Source organism: Paramormyrops kingsleyae, chromosome 14, assembly GCF_048594095.1.
Source record: "Paramormyrops kingsleyae isolate MSU_618 chromosome 14, PKINGS_0.4, whole genome shotgun sequence".
In the NCBI taxonomy this organism is placed as follows: Eukaryota; Metazoa; Chordata; class Actinopteri; order Osteoglossiformes; family Mormyridae; genus Paramormyrops; species Paramormyrops kingsleyae.
The window spans coordinates 5,104,997-5,126,362 of NC_132810.1; the positions used below are offsets into that span (position 1 = coordinate 5,104,997).

At 58.7% G+C, this 21,366-nt stretch overlaps 1 protein-coding gene across 7 annotated transcripts in view; it reads left to right on the plus strand.

The window, feature by feature from the left end:
- ralgapa1 (Ral GTPase activating protein catalytic subunit alpha 1) overlaps positions 1 to 21,366 on the plus strand; it is a 36,841-nt gene that overhangs the window by 12,457 nt on the left and 3,018 nt on the right. For 2 of the 7 annotated variants that reach the window (XM_023828786.2, XM_023828787.2), the window contains exons 17-40: positions 63 to 203; positions 597 to 1,685; positions 3,021 to 3,145; positions 3,323 to 3,542; positions 3,668 to 3,844; positions 3,946 to 4,095; positions 4,620 to 4,813; positions 4,900 to 4,998; positions 5,089 to 5,244; positions 5,350 to 5,478; positions 6,029 to 6,154; positions 6,665 to 6,723; positions 7,164 to 7,272; positions 7,438 to 7,548; positions 7,694 to 7,762; positions 7,877 to 8,005; positions 8,237 to 8,420; positions 9,902 to 10,892; positions 11,589 to 11,660; positions 11,748 to 11,871; positions 11,958 to 12,113; positions 14,702 to 14,860; positions 15,287 to 15,414; positions 19,482 to 19,606. In XM_023828786.2, coding sequence (XP_023684554.2) covers positions 63 to 203; positions 597 to 1,685; positions 3,021 to 3,145; positions 3,323 to 3,542; positions 3,668 to 3,844; positions 3,946 to 4,095; positions 4,620 to 4,813; positions 4,900 to 4,998; positions 5,089 to 5,244; positions 5,350 to 5,478; positions 6,029 to 6,154; positions 6,665 to 6,723; positions 7,164 to 7,272; positions 7,438 to 7,548; positions 7,694 to 7,762; positions 7,877 to 8,005; positions 8,237 to 8,420; positions 9,902 to 10,892; positions 11,589 to 11,660; positions 11,748 to 11,871; positions 11,958 to 12,113; positions 14,702 to 14,860; positions 15,287 to 15,414; positions 19,482 to 19,606 — 5,022 coding nt within the window. Of the gene's footprint in view, positions 1 to 62; positions 204 to 596; positions 1,686 to 3,020; positions 3,146 to 3,322; positions 3,543 to 3,667; positions 3,845 to 3,945; positions 4,096 to 4,619; positions 4,814 to 4,899; positions 4,999 to 5,088; positions 5,245 to 5,349; positions 5,479 to 6,028; positions 6,155 to 6,664; positions 6,724 to 7,163; positions 7,273 to 7,437; positions 7,549 to 7,693; positions 7,763 to 7,876; positions 8,006 to 8,236; positions 8,421 to 9,901; positions 10,893 to 11,588; positions 11,661 to 11,747; positions 11,872 to 11,957; positions 12,114 to 14,701; positions 14,861 to 15,286; positions 15,415 to 19,481; positions 19,607 to 20,118; positions 20,149 to 21,366 lie in introns of all 7 variants that reach the window. The other 5 variants (XM_023828788.2, XM_023828790.2, XM_023828792.2 and 2 more) reach the window with 5 other exon arrangements.

Sequence of the window (21,366 nt, forward strand, 5' to 3'; positions counted from 1 at the left end):
GACTAACGGTCTCACGTCTGCCTTGCGTGTCTCTTCCTTACTTTCTCTCTCCCTCTCTGAAGCGCTGCGGAGCTGCTCCACAGGCGACAGCCTCCTGTCTTCAGCCTTTATCCGCAGTGCTAAAAGCGCCCCAGTTCTGATCCACCCTCTTCACCCTCTCCTGCCTGATTCTGTCCTCACTCCCCTAGCTGACGAGTTGTCAGGTAGAGCGCCCTCTGCTGGTAGCTACGTGTCACCGCATGCCTTCCCTGTCTGTTTTGTTTTTCTCCTTTGCTTTCTTTTGGTATGCGTTTGACGTGTCTCTCTGCATGTGCCTTTGTGTTGTGCGCTGCCTGTATTCTCTTGGAAATGCCTAACCGTGGGTCCATGCTGTCCCATGTTGGCCACCTCCAAATAACATCTCTCCTTGTCTGTTTCGGTTACGGACAGTGATGAAGCTGTCTGGTGAGATGCTTGTTGGATGTTCGGCGCCCACTTTCCTCTCCATTTTCGTTTGCTGTGGATTTTGGTTTGCACTGCTGGAAAATTGCCATTGAAGGCATAACATTGGTGCCCCCCCCCCCCCCCGTGACCCAATCTTGTGATGTTTTTCTCAGATCTGGAAGACCCTCCCATCACCGTCCGTGGTCCTCGCACTCGGCACTTCTCCCAGGGTGAGAACACGCCCCCCTCGGAGGTATTCTCCGCCCCCGGCGAGGAGCAGCCCCTCCCCCGCAGCAGCAGCACCTCAGACATCATGGAGCCCTTCATCACCGAGCGGGTTAAAGGTGCCCTCCCTGTCCCCGACAGCCCGTCACACGCCACTCTAGACGTGGGTGATAGCATCTATGACCATCTGTGCCAAATGGGGGGGTCTTCAGGGGGGCCCCCGGCCAGGCCTGTGCCTAGCCTGCCCCCCCAGGGTGAGGCAGGGGAGGGCTGGGGGGACGAGGAGGAAGAGGAGGAGGAAGATGATCTGCTGGCCTCACTCAGAGAGTACCTGCAGCTGAGTGGGGTGGGGGACAGTGAGCAGGCAGAGGAGCCCGATGCTGACAGGGCTGTGGCAGAGCGGGGGGGGGGCTCAGACGGTGCGGACACAGACGAGGGCAGCCCCGAACCGCCGGAGCCGCCTTCCTGCTCAGAGCAGTGTGCCGGGGTGGGTGTGGCCTTGCTCAGACAGGAAACCGGTGACTGTGAGGCCGATCTGCTCCCCCAGGGGCCTCGCCCTCTGGGCCCCAGGCCCCTCAGGCCACGCCTGGGCCGCGGAGGGGTCCGGAAGCGCCTTCGGGCGCCGCACGTGAGCTTCCGTCCCTCCACCGAGTCCGTGCAGTTCCACAACCCTCCAGAAGCCAAGGAGGCACCTTGGAAGACCCGGCTGCGCAGGCTGGGCCACTTCAGCGGGGGCGGGTCCGGCCACGCCCTCCCTGGGGCGGGGCCTCAGTGCGGGGACCCTCTGTCAGATCGGGAGGCGGCGTTCTCACGCAGGAGGCTGGTGCCTCGATCCAGGCCCCGCAGCCAGGAGGCGGGGTGCAGCCCCGGGCAGCAGCAGCAGGGGGCGCTGGGTGGGGTGTATAAGTGTGTGGTCCATGCTCTCTCCAAGCCCAAGACGCACACGTCCCCCCCGCGGCAGAGCAGGCCCGCGGCCGAAGCACCGCTCAGGGAGCTCTACTCGCATGTTATGGGCTATTTTGGAAGGAAAGCAGCAGGTGAGGACCCCCGACCCCCCCGCCTCGCACCGGGGACGGACAGCGTCTCTCTGCTCTTCCTTCCCAGTTTTTTTCCTCTTTGGTTTTTCGCTGAATGCCGGTCGACTGTAAAGCTTTCCATAAAGAAACGAACCCCCCCCCCCCCTCCCTGCCTGCCGCCAAGGACCTCCGGCTTCCTGAGCTTCTGTGGGACATAATCTCTGCTTTTTCCAGACCCCCCCCCCCCCCTTCCACTTGGATGCTGCATGTGGTCTCACAGCTCCCTCCCAGCCACCTAACCCCGAGACGTGCAGCCTTAGCCCAGGACGCTTACAGTTACAGGGTGGGTTGCGGAGTGAGACAGCTGAAATAGAGGATAAAATGGAGGCAGGTATGCCAGCAGGTCTGCTTCACCCTCCTCTGGCCCCCTCCCCCTTTCTTTCAGACCATGGGTCGACTTTTATGTTTTTTTTTTAGCCCGCACACTTCCTAATTTATGTTTAGGGCCGCAAAGCAAAGTTTGGCCAGCAGAGGGCAGAGCTCACCCTTAAAAGCTGTCGGATGAGAAGCGCTCTTGTCACAGAATGATGTAAATACAAGCTTAGTGGAGGGCACAGGCTGACCGCTGACTCCTGAGCCTCTGGCTTGGCCTTATTCCCTTTCTGTGTACAGAAAGCTGTATCACTGAATATCTGGGCCATGCCAACAAAAACTTTCAGTCCAGGATAGATTTGTTAACTATGTTAACTACCAGTGGCTCTTGGCTGTTACTGAAGCTGGAGACAGCGAGGACGACTCGGTGTCGTGTCTGTGTGGGTCCAGACAGGAGCGGCAGAGACTCACCCCGTTATAGAAATCAGTCCTTCTGAAGGGTGATGGACTCCTTAGGAGAAGCGGGACTTCCTGTCTGCAGACTGCGAGCGACGCCTTTCTCTCTCTGCTTCGGGGAGCCATTCCTAACAGACTCACAGCCGCCCTCCTGCTTAACGGCCGTTTGGCAGTGGACCGACTAACCCCGTCTCCGCCCGCCCGCCCGCTGTCCGGAGGAAGCATGGTGTGTCCGTATCCCCGCATCGGCGGCTGCCCGGCTGGATGGCCGCTTCCTCCCCACTGATTCTTCTCAGTCGCCGGCCGGAGAGTGTTTGTGTCCATAGCTCTGCCGTCTCGCTGACATTCCTGGCTTTCGTACGTGGGGGGGGTGGGGGGGGTGGGGGGGGGGTGGCAAAGGAGTTTGATGCTGTACAGCCCCGGCAGAGTGTGCACACAGAGACCGGCCTCACGGCGTTTACCGGCCCGATCGCCAGCCAGGCGGTTCCCTGACCCCAAGCCCTTTTCCATCTGTCTTTCTGGGTCCAGCCACCAAAGAGGAGCTGGGCCAGAGCCTGAGGGCAGCCTCCACGGACACAGGCAGCAGCAACCCCAACATCAGCGACATGATGGATGAGTTCATCCAGGAGCGTTTGCGGGCCCGGAGCACCGCGGTGAGTCGCGGTCCGCTAACGATCCGCTCTGGCCAGCACGACGTCACAGCCCATCTTCTCTGTTCCTGCCTGTCTCTCTAGCCCGTTAATGAGCACGATTTTAGCATGTGATTATTTGCAAACAGTGGTCCGCCTGGACTCTTCCGCGAACTGGCCCTGTTGTCCCCATCTGCACAGGCCATCACCCGGCGGGGGAGCAGTCCCGGCAGCCTGGAGATACCCAAAGACTTCCCGGACGAGCTGACTCGACAGGGTGCGGCGACGCGGCCCGTCGACGACCCCGGCGTTCCCTCCGAATGGACGTCGCCGGCGAGCGGCAGCGGCAGCGACCTTATCAGCTCCGACAGCCATTCGGACTCCTTCAGCGCCTTCCAGGAGGACTGCTGCAAGTTTGAAAGTGAGCCCCCTAGAGGCCAGAGTGGGAGTGGCCGGTGGCCTGATCGGTTTCCTGCCTGAGCTTACCTGCTTGAATGCATATACGCATGTGTACGCCTGTACTGATGAGGTTGCACTGGGGGCCAGATTTCAGCTTCGGCCCCGAGGCGTGCACCATGGGCTCCCTGGAGCAGGACAGCCCGGCCGCCCAGGCACAGATGGCTGAGGAGCAGGAGCTGGCCAGCCTCACTACTCTGCACATCGACTCGGAGACCAGCAGCCTGAGCCAGCAGGGCCAATCAGCTGACACCGCCACCATTACGGGTGGGTTTGTGTGTATATGTATGTGAGGGGGGTTGGGGAGTGTTCGTGAGGCCCATCCTCTCAGTAGTTAACAGCACGCACCAATATGTCCCCCCCCCCAGGCTCAGAGAGTGCCTCACCCGCACAGTCCCCCCGGGGGTCACCCTCCCAGACCCCCTCCCCCGCAACCCTCACAGAATCTATAGAGCACAGAGAGCTACAGCTGGACCAGAAGATGCACCACTCTGTCCTGCAAACCCCTGATGACCTGGGTGAGATGGCCCTGTGGATGCACCACACACACACACACACACACACACACACACACACACAGCCTCTGAGGGCAAGTAGAAAGTACTAATGTTTTGTTTTACCCTGAGGGAGGCAGGCAGACGGATATTTTACCAGAGAGAATGAGAGTGAAGCAGGTGTTTTACCCTGAGGGAGGCAGGCAGGCAGGTGTTTTACACTGAGAGGCAGGAAGGCAGGTAGGTGTTTTACCTGAGAGAGAGAAGGATAGAGAGGAATGTATGTTTTATCAAAGACAGAGGGCAGAGCGGGTGTTTTACCTGAGTGAGAGAAAGAGGAATGTGTGTTTTATTTGAGAGAGAGAGCAAAGCGGGTGTTTCACCTGAGGAGAAAGAGTGGAGTGGGTGTGAAGTAGTTTTTTCTGAGAGAGAAAGAGAAACAGGTGTTTTTACCTGAGAGAGAAGCAGGTGTTTTACCTGAGAGAGGCTGGAGAGCTTTTTTTACTTGAGGATGTTTAAACTGATTCTCCAACACTTCCCCTGTGCAGAGACCAGCGAATTCCCAACAGAAGACTGCAGTGTGATGGCAGGGGGCTCCCTGACTGGCTGGCACGCTGATGTGGCCACGGTGATGTGGAGGCGGATGCTTGGCATACTGGGAGACGTAAACTCCATCAAAGACCCGGAGATTCACGCCCAGGTGTTTGATTACCTGTGCGAGCTTTGGCAGAACCTGGCTAAGGTACGCATCCCCGGTGAAAGGAGCAGATCGCCACCAGTCCCCAGCAAAGTCTTGTGGCTCACTAAGTCCGCCGTACCCCCTCCCAGATCCGGGACAACCTGGGCATATCTCTAGACAACCAAAGCTCTCCACCTCCGCCATCCCTGATCCCCCCACTGCGCATCCTGACGCCCTGGCTGTTCAAGGTGATCCCCGTCTCGGCCCTGTAGGTCATGCCTGGAAGGGGCTGGTCCGCTGTTACTGCCCCGGCTCTCGCTGATCCTCTCCCCTTACAGGCCACCATGCTGACAGACCGGTACAAGCAGGGCAAGCTGCACGCCTACAAGCTCATCTGCAAGATCATGAAGCGCCGCCAGGATGTGTCGCCTAACTCGGACTTCCTCACGCACTTCTACAACATCATGCACGGCGGCCTGCTTCACCTGGACCAGGTTTGCTCTGGTCCTCTGTGGTCTCCTGGCTGCCTGGGGTTAAGTTCGGCACCAGCATTCGAAACCCTTTACGCTGCCCCGTCTTCCTGCCTCTCTTCCTCCCAGGACATCGTGAACACCATCATCAAGCACTGCTCCCCACGTTTCTTCTCCATCGGCCTCCCGGGGGCCACCATGCTCATGCTGGACTTCATCGTGGCGGCCAGTAGGGTGACGGCGTGTTCCTCCCTCAATGTGAGCATCGGGCCGTGGTCCAATTCACCGAATCCATCCAGCAGTGCTGTTTTATTGACTGAAGGGGGGTGTCCTCATTTTTGGAACCAGGGTCCCAAATTTTGTATGGCTTAATCATTTTTGCTTTCATTAATCAAATCTTACCAAAACTAGAATGTTCATACTACTGCTTAAAATATTACTGGTAAAAATAATGAAAAATAAAGTATAGAGCCTCAGAACCTCTCTAACCCCAATTCTCAACTTCCATCTCTCAATGTTAACGTTGTCTTTTAACATTCTATTCTATATAGCATTTTATAATCTTTCTAAGGTCAGGTCAGATTGGGGAGGGGAGCATGCACTGGTGCAGCGCATTGCCACGCCCACAATATCACGAAACACCCCCCCCCGGCTGACACGCAGTCTGACACGCCCCCTCCAGAAAGGCTGATATCGTTACTTACACAATGGACAAATCACATCACAGTCTTGGCATCTTTTAAACACTCTCACAGCTGCCCCCCCCCCCCGAGTGCTCCTGCTAACACGGCGCGCCCCCTTCTCCCAGGCCCCCCGAGTGGAGGCGCAGATCCTCCTGGGTTCCCTGGTGTGCTTCCCGAACCTGTGCGAGGAGCTGCCTGCCCTGCACCCCACCACCGCCGAAGTGGTCGTCACCAAGTTCAGGGACGTCAAGGTAACTGTGGGCGGCCCCCCCTGTAACTGTTGCCATGGCGCCCCGCCGGGCTCATTTCCGTAATGAGCCATCGGCATGCGGGGCCGCAGTAACGGATCCGCCATCCTCATTAAAGCACTAATGCCATGCAGGACAGCGTCCCGCGTCCGAATGGGGAAATTCGCACGATGCCATCTGATGGCCGGAGCCTCGTTTTGCATGACAAGAGGCGACTTAAATCTGCCCGTGGGCCCCTCTGGGCGCCGTGTTTATTGGATAAATAAAAGATGAGCGTGACTCGAGAAAACAGACCCACAGAGGAAGCTGTTAACTGTTTATGGGGTCTGCCGACTGAGTCGCGTGGGGCTCTGCCGACTCTTCTGTGTTGTCTGCCTTGCGAGTCACGCAGACATTAGCTGGTGCAGGTTTGAGTAGATGTGACCATAAGGCTGCATGTTCCGAGGCCGAGACTCTGGGGTTTTGCTGGGGGGTGGCAGGTCTGAACCTCTGTGTCTGTTCCTGTCTCCATAGGAACACATCATCAAACACATACTGCAGTCTGCCCGGGAGGAGCCCTCCGCACCGGCCAGGTATGCCTTCTGCCCCCCCCCTGAGAGAACATCCCGCCCGCAGCCCCCCCCCCGCTCTGCTCGATCCGTTCAGCCCGAATCTCGCCGAAGCGCTTTGCAGGCAGGCTGCGGATTAGCAACTCCGGCCTCCTCGTCCCCGTGACACGCCTCGCGGCCACGCGGAGGGGCAGCTGGGACGTGAGAATCCAGGGAGGGGGAATCGGGGCATGTTTGGGCTGCCATGACACTGGCCCCTCTCCCACCATCTGCTCCCCCCCCCCGGAGGGTCTGCCAGGCCTTGGGAGACTCTCTTCACGCTCGTTGCAGACCCAGATCTCAACATGTGGATGGTCTCCATGTTTTCTGCGCCGCTTTATGATGCCCAGCGCGGCCCCCTGCCGGCGATGACGTCGTAGCCTTTTCATGGCCCTGAAGTGTGCGTGCGATTCACCTGTCCGCAGGTGTGTGGCGCTGTGCAGCCTCGGCCTGTGGCTTTGTGAGGAGCTCATACACGACACACGGCACCCGCAGATCAAAGATGCTCTTAACGTGCTCTGCGTCACACTTAAGGTAGGCCCCCCCCACCACGTGGCTGGGGCAGGGGGTTCTACTTCCCTTTTGCTTCAGCCCCCAGAATATTGCCTAGCTGCTGTTCTCTCATGCCGAAGGTCATGTGACCTGTGGAGGAAGCGAGTGCTCTTTGTTGCTTATGTGACCTGCCGGGTCTCTCCTCAGTTCCCCAACAAAGCCGTGGCCTTGGTGGCGACCGATATTGTACACCTGCTCATCAACTATGTGGACAACCTCCAGAAGTTCCCCCCGGACACACCCAAGAAGATTATTGAGGTCTGTTTTTGTGCTTGTTTGTCTGTTCTGTTTGTTTGCATGTTTGTTTGTGTGTTTCTTTGTCGGCGTTCTTGTGTATGTGGGCCAAGGGATTTTCCTACAGTTTACGTAAATGTTCTTTAAACATTTGTTTTGGCTCCTCCAGGTGCTCCTTGCCACCATTACCCACCTGCTTCCTGCTACAGAGTCATCACCTCACGAGCAGGACAAGAGGGTAAGGGAGGCGTCCACACCCCCGGTCCTGGAGAAGAAGCCGTTTTAACCGCTGACGTCCATAGTGCTTTGCGCTCCGTCTGCAGTTCGCCAACCTGCACTTGTTCCTCTGCAGCTGGTGGTGGCATTGCTGCTCTGCCTGCTGGACTGGGTGATGGCGATGCCTCCCAAAGCTCTGCTGCAGTCCGTCCGCACCCAGGCGTCAGATAAGGTCCAAAAATCTGTCCTCAGCTGCATATTTAAGGTAGGTGGCTCCCCGTTGTGGCTGGGCTTGCCTGTTAACTGTCACCGCTTCTCTATACGTCTGCTGCCTGCAGCACGAATGCCTTCACCCTCCCCCTCTGGCCACACCCCCTTCATAAGGCACTCCAGGGACTAACCCCTGTTTCTATAGAAACGGACCGCTTCGGCACACTTGGGGTAGGTGGGACCAGGTAGCTGTTCTGGCTCTGACGCCCTGCCCTCGGCCCAACAGGTGCTGCACGGCTGTGTGTACGGTGCTCAGACCTTCACCAACCCCAAGTACTTCCCCATCCACCTGTCGGATCTGGCCAGCAGCGACTATGACCCCATGCTGCCCCTGGACAGCCTGAAGGAGCCGGAGCCTCTGCACTCGCCGGACTCGGAGCGCTCCACCAAGCTGCAGCCAGTCACTGAAGGTGCTTCCTGCCACCCTCTCTGCACCTTTCACTCCCCCTTCCTTTCCTCTCCCTCCCTCTCTGCTGTCTTCAGCCTCCCTCTGTCTCCTCCTCTGTCCCTCCCTCCTTTCACTCGTTTTCTCCTCTTTTCCATTTTACCGTCATTAGCCATCTCTCCACAGCCCCCGGAGGATCGCATTGTGTTTCAGGTCACCACGGCAACACCGTGTCAGTGGGGGTGGCGGGGGGGGGCAAAGGCTCTCCAACCTGACCCTGTCGTCCTCTCTTTACCAGGAAGCTTGAAAAAATGAGATTTGGCTAATTCCCGTAAATCTAAGCCGGCCTCAGTATGGCTCTAGAGAGAGAACGTGTGTGGAGAGGTTGCTGGAGTACTTGCCCTTTAAATGTTCACCACCCGATTTAAGAGGCGGGTAGAGCGTGTAACCCGGTGATAAGGACCAGGGTGAGGTGGCATGGGCACCAAGCAGTTAAAGCCTCTGAAGAAGAATCAATTCGCACTTCACTGTTAGTCCCCAAATTGGAGGCGATAATGGGGCTGCTGGAGGCAGGTGAGCTTACCCAGGTAGCCCGCATCCCATACCGCTGTCCTGCTGGCAGGAGCCCCCCCAGTGCCACGCAGGACAATGCAGCCGGCGGCAGGGGGTCCGCGCTCTGCAGCATCCTCCACCAGGGGAGATGAGTAATCACCTGAGGCCTGTTTGAGTCATGCCCCCCCTGCCGGGCTGCTTCTCTTCCCGCGTCAGATGCATGCTAAGGTCCTTGCACGCTGTACTGACCTATAGGGGACGTCTGCATGAAGGCAGCCTTTAAATATAGACGGAACCTGGGTAAATAAAAGGTCAGTTTTGGGCTAAAAACCCATCAGCTTTATTGTTAATGTTTCTTAGTTCTGACGCCTTCTGCTGTGTGTTTTTGTATTTTGACTTATTTTGATTTGCTGCCGAAATGTACGATGTGTGTAAAATGCAAGCTGTGAATAACTTCATATCTTAATGCATTTTGACGGGAACATTACAAACACATAAGCAAGAATATTCCATGCAGTGATAAGTAATTTTGATGGATTTTAAAGTTTTGTTAATGTTTTTAAAAAAAATTCAAGTACTATTTAACCTTCCCAGTTTATCCGGTATAGCTTTAATGTGGTAAGAACTTGCCGACAAATTAATATACTGTATCTCTAAGTCTATAATCATAAATGCATATGAAAACTAATGCACGAATGTACAGAGTGGCTTATTTAAGAGCATCGCCGTGGTTCTGATTTAACCCCTGCGAGGGGGTGTGTTTGCCTGACAGACTCTCCCTCCAGGGGTCCACTGCATGCCTAACGCCATGTTCTGGTGATTCGGCGGAGAGCGTGTCGAATTAGTGCCTCCGTATCGACCGGCCCCTTTAACCGCAGGAACACTCCGGTCCTCAGGCCCGCACGGTTAGCCGAGCGCCGTGCAAAAACGATTGCTCTCTGTCTCCCCCTGCAGTCAAGAGCCGCATGCAGCGGGGTCTGATCCCCATAGCGGCTCGCACGGTCATCACTCACCTGGTGAATCACATGGGTCACTATCCGATGAGCGGCGGACCCGCCATGCTCACCAGCCAGGTGTGCGAGAACCAGGACAACCCGTACAGCGAGAGTGCCGAGCTGTCACCTGAGCTCTTCAGCAGCCCCAACCTGCAGTTCTTCTCGCTGAATGGGGCCACGCTGCTGTCCAGCCTGCAGATCCGCGCGGAGGACGGCGTGCCGGGCGGGGGCATGTCTGCGGGCCTCGCCAGCACCAGCGCCTGCGTCCGCCTCATCGTCCGCGACATCTCCGGCAAGTACTCCTGGGACTCGGCCGTGCTCTACGGACCGCCCCTCTGCCCGTCTCCCTGCCCGCCCCCGCGCCCGCCGGGGCCTGTCCGCCATGCCGTAGACTGCTCCCATGGGGGCGACGTGCAGTGCCATAACGTGGAGGAGGAGGAGGAGGAGAAGATGGAGGAGGACGATGAGGTGGAAGGGGAGATGGAGGTGGGTCAGGAGGTGGCCATGGAGGAACCAGAGGAGCAGCCGGAGGAAGTGTGCGAGGAGGAGGAGCCAGAGGATGGCATGAGCCCACCGGCACCCCCTCAGGCCAAGCGCCGGTGCCGGGAGTCAGTGCCGTCCTGGGACTCGGTGCGGGACGGGGAGGACGCCCTGGACGAGATGTTGCGTTACCTGGGCAACAGCAGCCCGGAATGCCTGCAGCGGGCCGGCGCCCCACTGAACGTTCCAGCCCCGCCACCCACCTGCATCTCCGAGAAGCAGGAGAACGACGTCATCAACGCCGTGCTGAAGCAGTTCACGGAGGAGAAGGAGCTGGGTGCGCGGCGGGACGGGCGGCCCCACGTGCGGGCACCGCGCCAAGCGGAACCGGCCACGCAGAGCCCCCAGTCCGCCTTCTACTACTGCAGGCTGCTGCTCAACCTGCTGGGCATGAACTCCTGGGAGAAGAGGTGGGTGCAGAGAGCCACAGGAGCCCCCCCCCTGCCCGCCGTGTGAGGCTTAATGATGGGGTATCGCGGACCCGGGCGGGGGGTGACACAACGGGCCTGTAATGAAGGCCAGGCGCCCCCATTCATCAGAGGTCCCCTTTGTCCGGCCGCTTTGTGCAGTCCTGTTACATCACAGCCGCGCGCCTGCGAAATGGCTGCCTTTCAGCTGGGAGAATGAGCTCTATTACCCAGCCTAATGTGGGGTGGGGGGGACAGGAAGGAGCGGCTGTATGTATTTTGCTCCGGGTCCCACGCTGTCATTAATACAGAGCATGAATCTGCAGGGATCGTTAAGTTATGTTTTTCTATGGTTGTACCTATAATGTCGACGCCGTTTTATCACCGTGAGCGGATCGCGGCCCCCCATTTCTGCCGATCTGCCCCGCCCCTGCTCCCCACAGCCCCCCTCCCCTCGTTCATTTTTTATGGCTGTCCGGCCCGGTCCGCGTCCTCGGCGGGATCGCAGATTGAGATAAGCGGCTTCCTTCGGGAGTCCTGCTAAGGGGATTGTGGACTGCGCTCTCGCTCTGTCCTTAATTAGCGCCCCCCCCCCCCTCAGTGGATACGCTTACTGACAGGTTTGCCTCCCACTGCTTGGTGCGCTGGGTCTGTTATTAGATAAACCCCCCCAACACATGTAATGTGTGCCCCTTCTAGGAGCAGTTTCCACCTTCTGAAGAAGAATGAGAAGCTCCTGCGGGAGCTGAAGAATCTGGACTCGCGGCAGTGGTGAGACTAACACTGCGACGTCTCGGGGTCGAGCCTCGTCCGAGTGGGCGGGGCCTTGTCTGACCTGTGTGTGTGTGTGTCTCGTAGCCGGGAGACACACAAGATCGCCGTGTTCTACGTCGCCGAGGGCCAGGAGGACAAACACTCCATCCTGTCCAACACCTGTGGCAGCCAGGCCTACGAGGACTTTGTGTCCGGCCTGGGCTGGGAGGTAGGAGCGTGGCTCCAGCCAGGGCCGCCGGCCTCTGAGGACCCGAGGCAGGGTTAGCCGTAAGTGCCTGTGCTCCTGACCCGCAGGTGGACCTGACCAGCCACTCTGGCTTCATGGGCGGCCTGCAGAGGAACCGCAGCACCGGCCCCAGCATGCCCTACTTTGCCACCTCCACTGTGGAGGTCATGTTCCACGTGTCTACACGTATGCCGCCCGACTCGGACGACTCGCTCACCAAGAAGGTGGGTCCCCTGGAGCCGCGATACGGTCACAGGCAGTGACACGATATGACGTATTGGCCAAATCTCACAAACTATACAAGGCCGTCTAGGGCCCCCCCATTCCCCCACAGGGCTGCCAATCACCATCCTGCATCCCCCCCATTCCCCCACCGGGCTGCCAATCTCCATCCTGCATCCCCCCCATTCCCCCACCGGGCTGCCAATCACCATCCTGCATCCCCCCCATTCCCCCACAGGGCTGCCAATCACCATCCTGCATCCCCCCCATTCCCCCACAGGGCTGCCAATCTCCATCCTGCATCCCCCCCATTCCCCCACCGGGCTGCCAATCACCATCCTGCATCCCCCCCATTCCCCCACCGGGCTGCCAATCTCCATCCTGCATCCCCCCCATTCCCCCACAGGGCTGCCAGTCTCCATCCTGCATCCCCCCCATTCCCCCACAGGGCTGCCAATCTCCATCCTGCATCCCCCCCATTCCCCCACCGGGCTGCCAGTCTCCATCCTGCATCCCCCCCATTCCCCCACAGGGCTGCCAGTCTCCATCCTGCATCCCCCCCATTCCCCCACCGGGCTGCCAGTCTCCATCCTGCATCCCCCCCATTCCCCCACAGGGCTGCCAGTCTCCATCCTGCATCCCCCCCATTCCCCCACAGGGCTGCCAATCTCCATCCTGCATCCCCCCCATTCCCCCACCGGGCTGCCAATCTCCATCCTGCATCCCCCCCATTCCCCCACCGGGCTGCCAGTCTCCATCCTGCATCCCCCCCATTCCCCCACCGGGCTGCCAGTCTCCATCCTGCATCCCCCCCATTCCCCCACCGGGCTGCCAATCTCCATCCTGCATCCCCCCCATTCCCCCACAGGGCTGCCAATCTCCATCCTGCATCCCCCCCATTCCCCCACCGGGCTGCCAATCTCCATCCTGCATCCCCCCCATTCCCCCACCGGGCTGCCAATCTCCATCCTGCATCCCCCCCATTCCCCCACAGGGCTGCCAATCTCCATCCTGCATCCCCCCCATTCCCCCACCGGGCTGCCAATCTCCATCCTGCATCCCCCCCATTCCCCCACAGGGCTGCCAATCTCCATCCTGCATCCCCCCCATTCCCCCACCGGGCTGCCAATCTCCATCCTGCATCCCCCCCATTCCCCCACCGGGCTGCCAATCTCCATCCTGCATCCCCCCCATTCCCCCACAGGGCTGCCAATCTCCATCCTGCATCCCCCCCATTCCCCCACAGGGCTGCCAATCTCCATCCTGCATCCCCCCCATTCCCCCACCGGGCTGCCAATCTCCATCCTGCATCCCCCCCATTCCCCCACAGGGCTGCCAATCTCCATCCTGCATCCCCCCCATTCCCCCACAGGGCTGCCAATCTCCATCCTGCATCCCCCCCATTCCCCCACCGGGCTGCCAATCTCCATCCTGCATCCCCCCCATTCCCCCACCGGGCTGCCAATCTCCATCCTGCATCCCCCCCATTCCCCCACAGGGCTGCCAATCTCCATCCTGCATCCCCCCCATTCCCCCACCGGGCTGCCAATCTCCATCCTGCATCCCCCCCATTCCCCCACCGGGCTGCCAATCTCCATCCTGCATCCCCCCCATTCCCCCACCGGGCTGCCAATCTCCATCCTGCATCCCCCCCATCTCCCACTGGGCGCCGCCTACCCCCTGTGACTGATTTGGCCCCGCCTTCCTCCCGCCCCTGCTTTCCTGCTCCTGCCCCCCCCTCCCTGCGTCGGTATTTGTCTTGCGGAATCTAATAAGGGTCATTAACGCTAACGATGGCCGTGGCCTATCCTCCTGCTTCCGCGTGCATCCGTCTTCAGGCCGACGCGCTGCTGACGTCGCAAGGCAGACGCATTAATACCTCACCTGGGTGTGCATGGCGGGGGGGGGGGGGCTCCCGCTGAGTTCCCGGAGCCCTATTGGATGTGGGGTGTGAAATGGGCGTGTCCTTAGGTTGAGTGCCCCAGCGACAGGATAAGGGGCCTGATGCATCGTGGCTGATGGGGTTAATGAGGCCCGCAGGGAGTCACCCTTCCAATGCCCTGCGTGTCACAGCCACGTTAAGGCCCCCCCTTATGCAGGTCCGTCACTCCCACCCCCCGGACTCTCAGAGAGTGATGGCACCATTGTTTCAGATCATGGTTCCCTGCCTCCAGCCCCCTGATTTGATTTCCCAGACAAAACGACACACTAATCACCACTCACCCGCTTATCTCCTATCCCTCATTGCCCCTTTCCCGCCGCGTCGCAGAAATGACCCCCCCCCCCCCCCCCCCCCGTGCGTCTCGCAGGCCATGTCCGCAGCCCCTGGGGGCCGCTCGCACGCTCTCGCCGCACACACCCATAATGCGGCCAGATTCGATTGTATCGTGGCCCTGCTCAGCATTATATCGTGAGACCGCCGGACATAATTGGATATGAGCTGTCAGAGGAGACACGGGCCAGGAGGGATCCACGAATACAGGCCATAAACCGTGTTACGCCGGCCGTGCTGACTGACCCCTCGCCCCTGCCCTGCGATTGGCTCAACATGGTCTCTTCCCCCCCCCCCCACCCCGCCTCGTTCCTGCAGCTCAGACACCTGGGAAACGATGAGGTGCACATCGTCTGGTCGGAGCACTCGCGGGACTACAGGAGGGGCATCATTCCCACTGAGTTTGGGGACGTCCTCATCGTCATCTACCCCATGAGGAACCACATGTACAGCATACAGATCATCAAGAAGCCAGAGGTGGGCGGGGCCACAGGGCTGGGTGGGCGGGGCCGTGGGGCCCGTTAGTCTGAGGGGCCCGAGCTCATGGGCAGGTCCTCCGTTATGAGCCCCGTAATCCAATGAGCTGGATATTTGGAATTAAATTCCACTGTGGAGGAAGATGAAACACAAGGCCACTTTAACAAAGTCCACGGAAGTGTAGGACCCTAAGTGGATGGGGGGGGGGGGGCGCTCTGGCTTCTATAAATGCCAATTTGGGCCCTGAAACACAACATATTAGTAACATTAGCTTAGCTTTGCTACCCCCCACTCATTTTCAAAAGGACATATGGGCCTTCATCTCTCTGCTGAAATATGTGCGCCTCTGCTTTCTACTGAAGCAGGCGTTTTGTGGAGCAGCTCAGTGCTCCGGGTTCGAGCATCTCCCGTATCTCTCATTACCAGGTCCCCTTCTTTGGCCCCCTGTTCGACGGCACCATTGTGGACCACAAGATCCTGTCAACGGTGGTGCGGGCGACTGCCGTCAACGCCAGTCGAGCCCTCAAATCCCTCATCCCCCTCTACCAGAACTTGTATCCTTTCCCCATTCCTGCAGTCAGATACGGGCGCTGACCCACAGGGGGCAGCAGTGAGTCCTTGTAAGACTGGACCTTACAGCCTGACGTACCCGACCGAGCCGGGGGTGTCAGAGTGCCTCCCTCCTTCCAGCACGGGAAGCGACCCTCTGGATCGATGGCAAGAGGCGCTGGGTTCTGCAAGACATGTACACAGGGCGACAGGGAGCAGGGGAGCGGGTGTGTGCTGCATCGATCCAGATCCGGGGGGGGGTAGGTGGGGGGTGGGAATCGATGGATAATTGACGCCTCGTGTCTCTCCCCGGTACGGTCGCCATCTCATTCGCGACTAGGCCACGCTGCACCGTGATTGGCTTTCGAGCTCTGTGACAGGTGACGAGTCGTCCGTGTTAACGGGCAAACCGGCCGGTTCTGGCCGCCTGTCATGCGACGCGGCCAGTGAGCTGCTGGTCATGTGACCAGCCAGCCGTTATCTCCGATGGTGGGGAGCGCCCCCCCCACACTACACGCGGCCAGGTCGTGTCCCGCCGCTGTGGCTGCCAGCCACTCTATCTACACCGTCAGATCGTCCCCAGGACCCTGCCACTATCCCACTTCAAAAGCCCTCCTTCTTCGAAGAAACTGCTCTGCCAGAGACAAGATGGAGAGGGGGGGGGGTTGTGGTGGAGAGACCCAGTTCTCGCCGGCCTGGTCCTCCAAGAGAGCGCGGCGGTCTGGCCAGGACGCGCGGCTCTCAGAGCGATGGCGTCCGTCTGCGTGCGCAGCCAGCTCGATACAGGGGAGCGCTATCGATCGGCGTGAGTTGCACAGGTCGATGGTCCTGACAGCCAGAATTACAGTCATCTGTCATTATCGACGGATGTCTTTCCAGCATCCCCCCCCCCCACCCCGTTCTGCCTTTGCCTCATCGCTGATAATTGAGGTACGTTTAGTTGAGAACTGATTGGCCTGACATGAAAAAGCAGTTTATTTGGGAGACTGGCACCCCTGTGGAAGGGAAGGCGGGGGGGGGGCTGATTGTCACCACGTGGCGCCCTGGGGAGTGGGCGGGACTTCCCAGGCTAACCCCCCTCCCCCTTCCCAGCATGCACCGGATCTCGTGTCACACGAGGCATGTACTCCTACTCCCATGTGCTGAGGTTTGGCTGGATTTAACTGTGGGGTTGGGTGGATTGGGGGGGGGGGGGTCTCAATTAGAGAGCAGATGTGTAACATGGCGCCCCCTGGAGCGAGGTGTTGTGATTACCTCTGCTTACACTCCAGCGGGATGTCACTCCTGAGGTGCTTGCAGACCCACACCTGGTGGCCCCTGTGTACCCGGCCCTGCTTGTGCCGTCAGGCGGTCGCACGGGAGAATTGGGCTGGGGGTGCTGTGTGCGGGGGCCCTCTTGGTTGGGATGCCGTGGGTCCTGCTCGACTCTCCCCTTCCCACAAGCCCCCATTCTGGGGTTTAATCGGCCTGGCTTGGGGCGGCAGGGTGGGGGGAAGGGGTGGGGGGGGGGGGTGGTGCTCCAAGCTGTTTGGAGGCTAAATAAAATGCAACTGTGCAAGCCGCAGTGAGCCTCCATCTGTCAGCCGCCGATTGTGGAGGGGGCCGCCGTGCGTCTGCGTGGGGGGGCTAAGCCGCGCTCCCATTGGCCTGCCACTCCAGCGGCGTGTGTATGTGTGGGGGAAGGGGGCCGACGGCTGCAGCACGGCCGCTGGGCTGGGGGGGTCAGCATATGGCCAGGCGTGATAGGGAGAGCTTGGGTTCGTGCCCCGTCCCTCCACGCTGGCGTCCAGGGGCGAGAACCGATGAAAGCCTGGGCTCCCCCCCACAGTTGCGAACAGAGGGCCAAATGCCCCCCACCCTCCTAATACACAAGACTCCTCCCTCCCCAAACACACACTGGACCAAGACTCCCCTAATCCACCAAAACAACCCCCCCCCCCCCCCCAAGACCATCTCCCTGACATTTCTCTCCTCCAGCCCCCACAAAGGCCCCATTGTGGCTTCATAAATGGGGGGCGGCAGGGGGGCTATTTTTCTCTAATTGCTTCCTGTTGTTAAAGAGGAATGGAGGAGGACGAGTCGTTGGGGTGTAAAGTCTGCAGTGGGGGGGGGGCGTCGGTGCCCCCAGCATGGGTCGGACGTGGCGCTAACAGGCCGGCCTTTTGCCCCCAGTGGATCTTGTAGCCCTTCTTTTTTCGGGTGGGTACGATCTACCCCTCAGCAGAGGCTGCGCACACCGGCTGGGGGGGGGCCACACCGTCCCTGTGTGTCAGACACGCATTTACGCTTTACCTGTCTTATGTGGGATCTGGCATGAGCCCCCCCCCCCCCCCCCCCCCCCCCCCCAACCCGCGCGATGGCCTGGGACCCCGGGGCGCTGTGGCACGGTGCCGTTTAAGTGGAGATTAATGGGTGGAAATGTGACGGGGGCCCCTCCGCAGAGCTGCCCCCCCCCACAGCCGTGACGGGGACACTAATGGCCGGGTGGCCGTGACAGCAGCCCATACTGGTAATAAAATCACTTTTAAACCCCCGACAGCAGAGCCATCAGATGGAAAAATAACCCAATTACTCCGCACTTGGGTACACATAGATGTCTGTAATTACAGTCTGTAAAACTACTCAAATTTAATTATTTATATGAATTTTTTTCCTTGTCCCCCCCCCTGTCTGTTCCCTTTGTTGCTCTCCGTGCAGCTGAATTAGGTTTCCCTGACATATCTCCATAGTTTAACCGGATATCTTGTGAGAGGTGGGGCCCCAGGCCGGACCGGGCCATGTTTTATTGCCCCCCGATTTAGCTGCCCTAAGCCCCCCCCCCCGAAGAGACAAAGGGACGCGCTGCTGTCTCAGAGCCCCGATTGGCTCCTTCTCTGTTGGCCATCCTTCCTGAATTTGCGCCGCTGTCTGTTCGAGGAGGCGCATGGCGGCGATGGGATGCGACCACGCGGCATAGGCTTCCTGGCCTGTGGGGGGGCGTGGAGTGACTGTGCTGGGGTCACCCCCATTCTCTCACCACCCACCCCCTGGGTGTGACGGACTGAAGAAACAGCTTGTTTAGACAGCAGCTTGTTCTCCCTGGGCCTGGCAGAGACCCTCTCTCTCCTGGCAGGCTTCATCCGCTCGAAGGGGGTTTTGGGGGGCGGGGGCGGGGGGGATGGGCAGGAGTGATCAATTTGGAAGCTATCAGTAGCAGCATGTTCCGAGAGCGCGGGGACTGTTCCCCGGGCCGCTCCCAGATCCCTCCGTTCCCGACGTGCTAACAAGCTGGTTTGTTCGGAGTCGGGAGCCGTGACAATGACAACCCGGCGGGAGAGGCGGGGGGGGGGGCTGGGGGGATGGGGCGCTCTTTATCCAGATGGAAAATGAGATTCTGCCCGCGCACAAAGGGCAGCGCTTTCCACAGCGCCCTCTGCACGGACGCACTCGGCGTGGATGAGCACCGCGAAACACACACTCTTAGAAATTCAATTACCTTATATCTGGGGTGGGGGGCTATTTGGCTGCATGTGCAAGGGGGTGAGGGGAGGGGGTGCTTTTCTTATCACCTCACAACAAAAAATAAAAAAAGCTCCTTTTCACAGCCCAAAGTAGGTAGCAGTCAACAGAGTGGGGGTGCTGGTCACCGTGGCAACACTGAGGAGACCGGTGGGGGCCCTGGAAGGGGACGCGGGGATGTTACCATTGTGAGGTTACAGGTACAGACAGCAGCCGGAGTGTAATAACGGTGATGCAGCAGGCCGGGGGCGGGGGGGGGCGCAGCGTGAGCCAGTGTCGCAGGTTTCCGCCGCTGTCACATGGCTTCGTCAGCCCACTGCGCCTGCCCCCCCCCCGGCCAATCGCAGCCCATAATTGATGGCTCTGGGTTCCAGTATCACGGTGTAACCACGCCGAGCTGCTTCCTGCCGGGGGGGGGAGCAGCACGGGAAACGGGAGGTGTGGCTGCAGCACCGCTGCATGCCCCCCCGTGCTGAGACGAGCTGGAGACGGGCCCCATTTCCTCACCCGCTGTTCCCCGTAATGGGGCGCTGCATCCGTGTTCGCGCTCGCCCTTAACGTGCCGCCCCCTCAGCTACGAGGAGCGGGCCCGCTACCTGGAGACCATCGTGCAGCACCACCTGGAACCCACCACCTTCGAGGACTTCGCCGCCCAGGTCTTCTGCCCGGCGCCATTCCAGCAGCTGCCCTCGGAGTCGGGTACGTCCCACTGCCGCAGGGCGGAGTGAGCTGGATGTTCCGCCGCAGATGCTGCTCCGGTGGGCCTCGCGATGCCGCCAGGCCAGGGTGGGGGGATTCGGGCTGCCGGGGGGGTGAGCGTCAGCCCATCGGCGAGGCGGATGTGGCCCGTCCACAGCTCTCCTTCGCTGCTGCGGTTCCGAATTTCACAGTGATTCTGGGCTCTGATCCGGCACCGGTGGCTCCCCCACCCCCAGGTCCTGATTAATGCACCCCCCTCATCATTGGGGGGCTTCCCCCGTTTGGGATGAATCCTCGTGAGCAGGCTGCTCCGAACAGGGGATGATCCTCTGCTTGTTGTTTCGCCTGTCTGCCGTTACAGATGTTTGAACTGTATTTGCACATACATAGTATTTTTTTCCATGAAAAACAGTGTGTCACTGGATGTGTCAGGTTGCCCCCCCTGGTGCCGCCCAGGTCCAGGATCAGCTGATGATCATTCTCTGGTTCTTTGGTTCTCGTTTTTCTTTTAGATCATTAACTATCGCTTGTGTATCTGAAAGGTAAGACTGGAAGCCATTTTAATCTCACTTCTGCCTGTCAGATTGTAAGGCCCCCCGTCCTGTCCACTAAACCGAACCTCCTGGGGGGGGGGCAAGGGCAAGGACACCCTCTCTCCCTCCTGATTAAAACGTGGCACTAACCCCTGGCCCGCATGCCGTCTAACAGACCAGTCGGTGTGTTCATTTGCAGGTAGACCGTGGTGCTCCCTATCACGGCTGGTGTAACCCCTAACACTGTTCGTTCGTTCGCCTCTTCTCGTCTCTTCACCACTTCATTAACACCTCTGGTCCTACAGTGTCCTCTGGCATGAGCTGCAGCTGTTTTCGCCCACACCTCTGTGTGTGACATGCTATATGAAGCACGCTACGCGTTTGAGGGAGATCATGTTACGGAGACACATAAAGGGATTGGCACCCTGTGTCCGGTGTTACATCATAGGGGCGTTCCGTCGTGTCCTCGGTCCGGGTTGTTTTTTTCTGTGTAGTTCGAATGTCAAGGTGTGAAGGTTTCAGGTATCCATCACACTAAGACCCATCAGAACCGGAGAGCTTCTGCTGGGCCATTCTGGTACCATCTTCTAAGATCTCTATAATCATAATCGCTATTCTAAAAGTTCCCTCTCTGGAACTGTGTTCCTGGTTAATATTGTAAGAACAAAAATAGGAGCAAACAGGTCAATGTTTTTGGTTGCGATTTAGTAGCATTCAGAGATTTTATGCTGAAATTGTTTAATTTTCCCATTTACAACTATGAGTACTTACTACTTCCATGACCTCAGCTTGCATCTCCCCAAACCCCGTTTCACTCAGCAGCTTGAATCACTTTCCTTTTCATGACTGTACAGCTGCTATTAGTACATATTATTAGGCTCAGAGATCAGATCAAATCAAAGTTTATTTATCAAATGTGCAGCAGTCCAGCAAACAGCAGTAGATGCAGGTAAAATGAGTTGTTATATTAAGCAGCAGGCGAATGTAAAAAAGTAAATTAATGAAATGGTAAATGAATTCTAAAAAGAAACAGAAAAAAGAAGAAAAATGGACACGTGCAAATCATCCCTACTAATAGCCTGACCAGCTACTGAGTAGCCTCACTGCCTAAGCGTAGAAGGGGGGGGTTTGGCAGGATTTGGCATCAGTAAGTAAACCTTAGCTTTGCATGCCATCTTAGTATCCAAGGCCTGTGTCTTTAAAGGTGGTGAAGAGGTCTGTATGTGT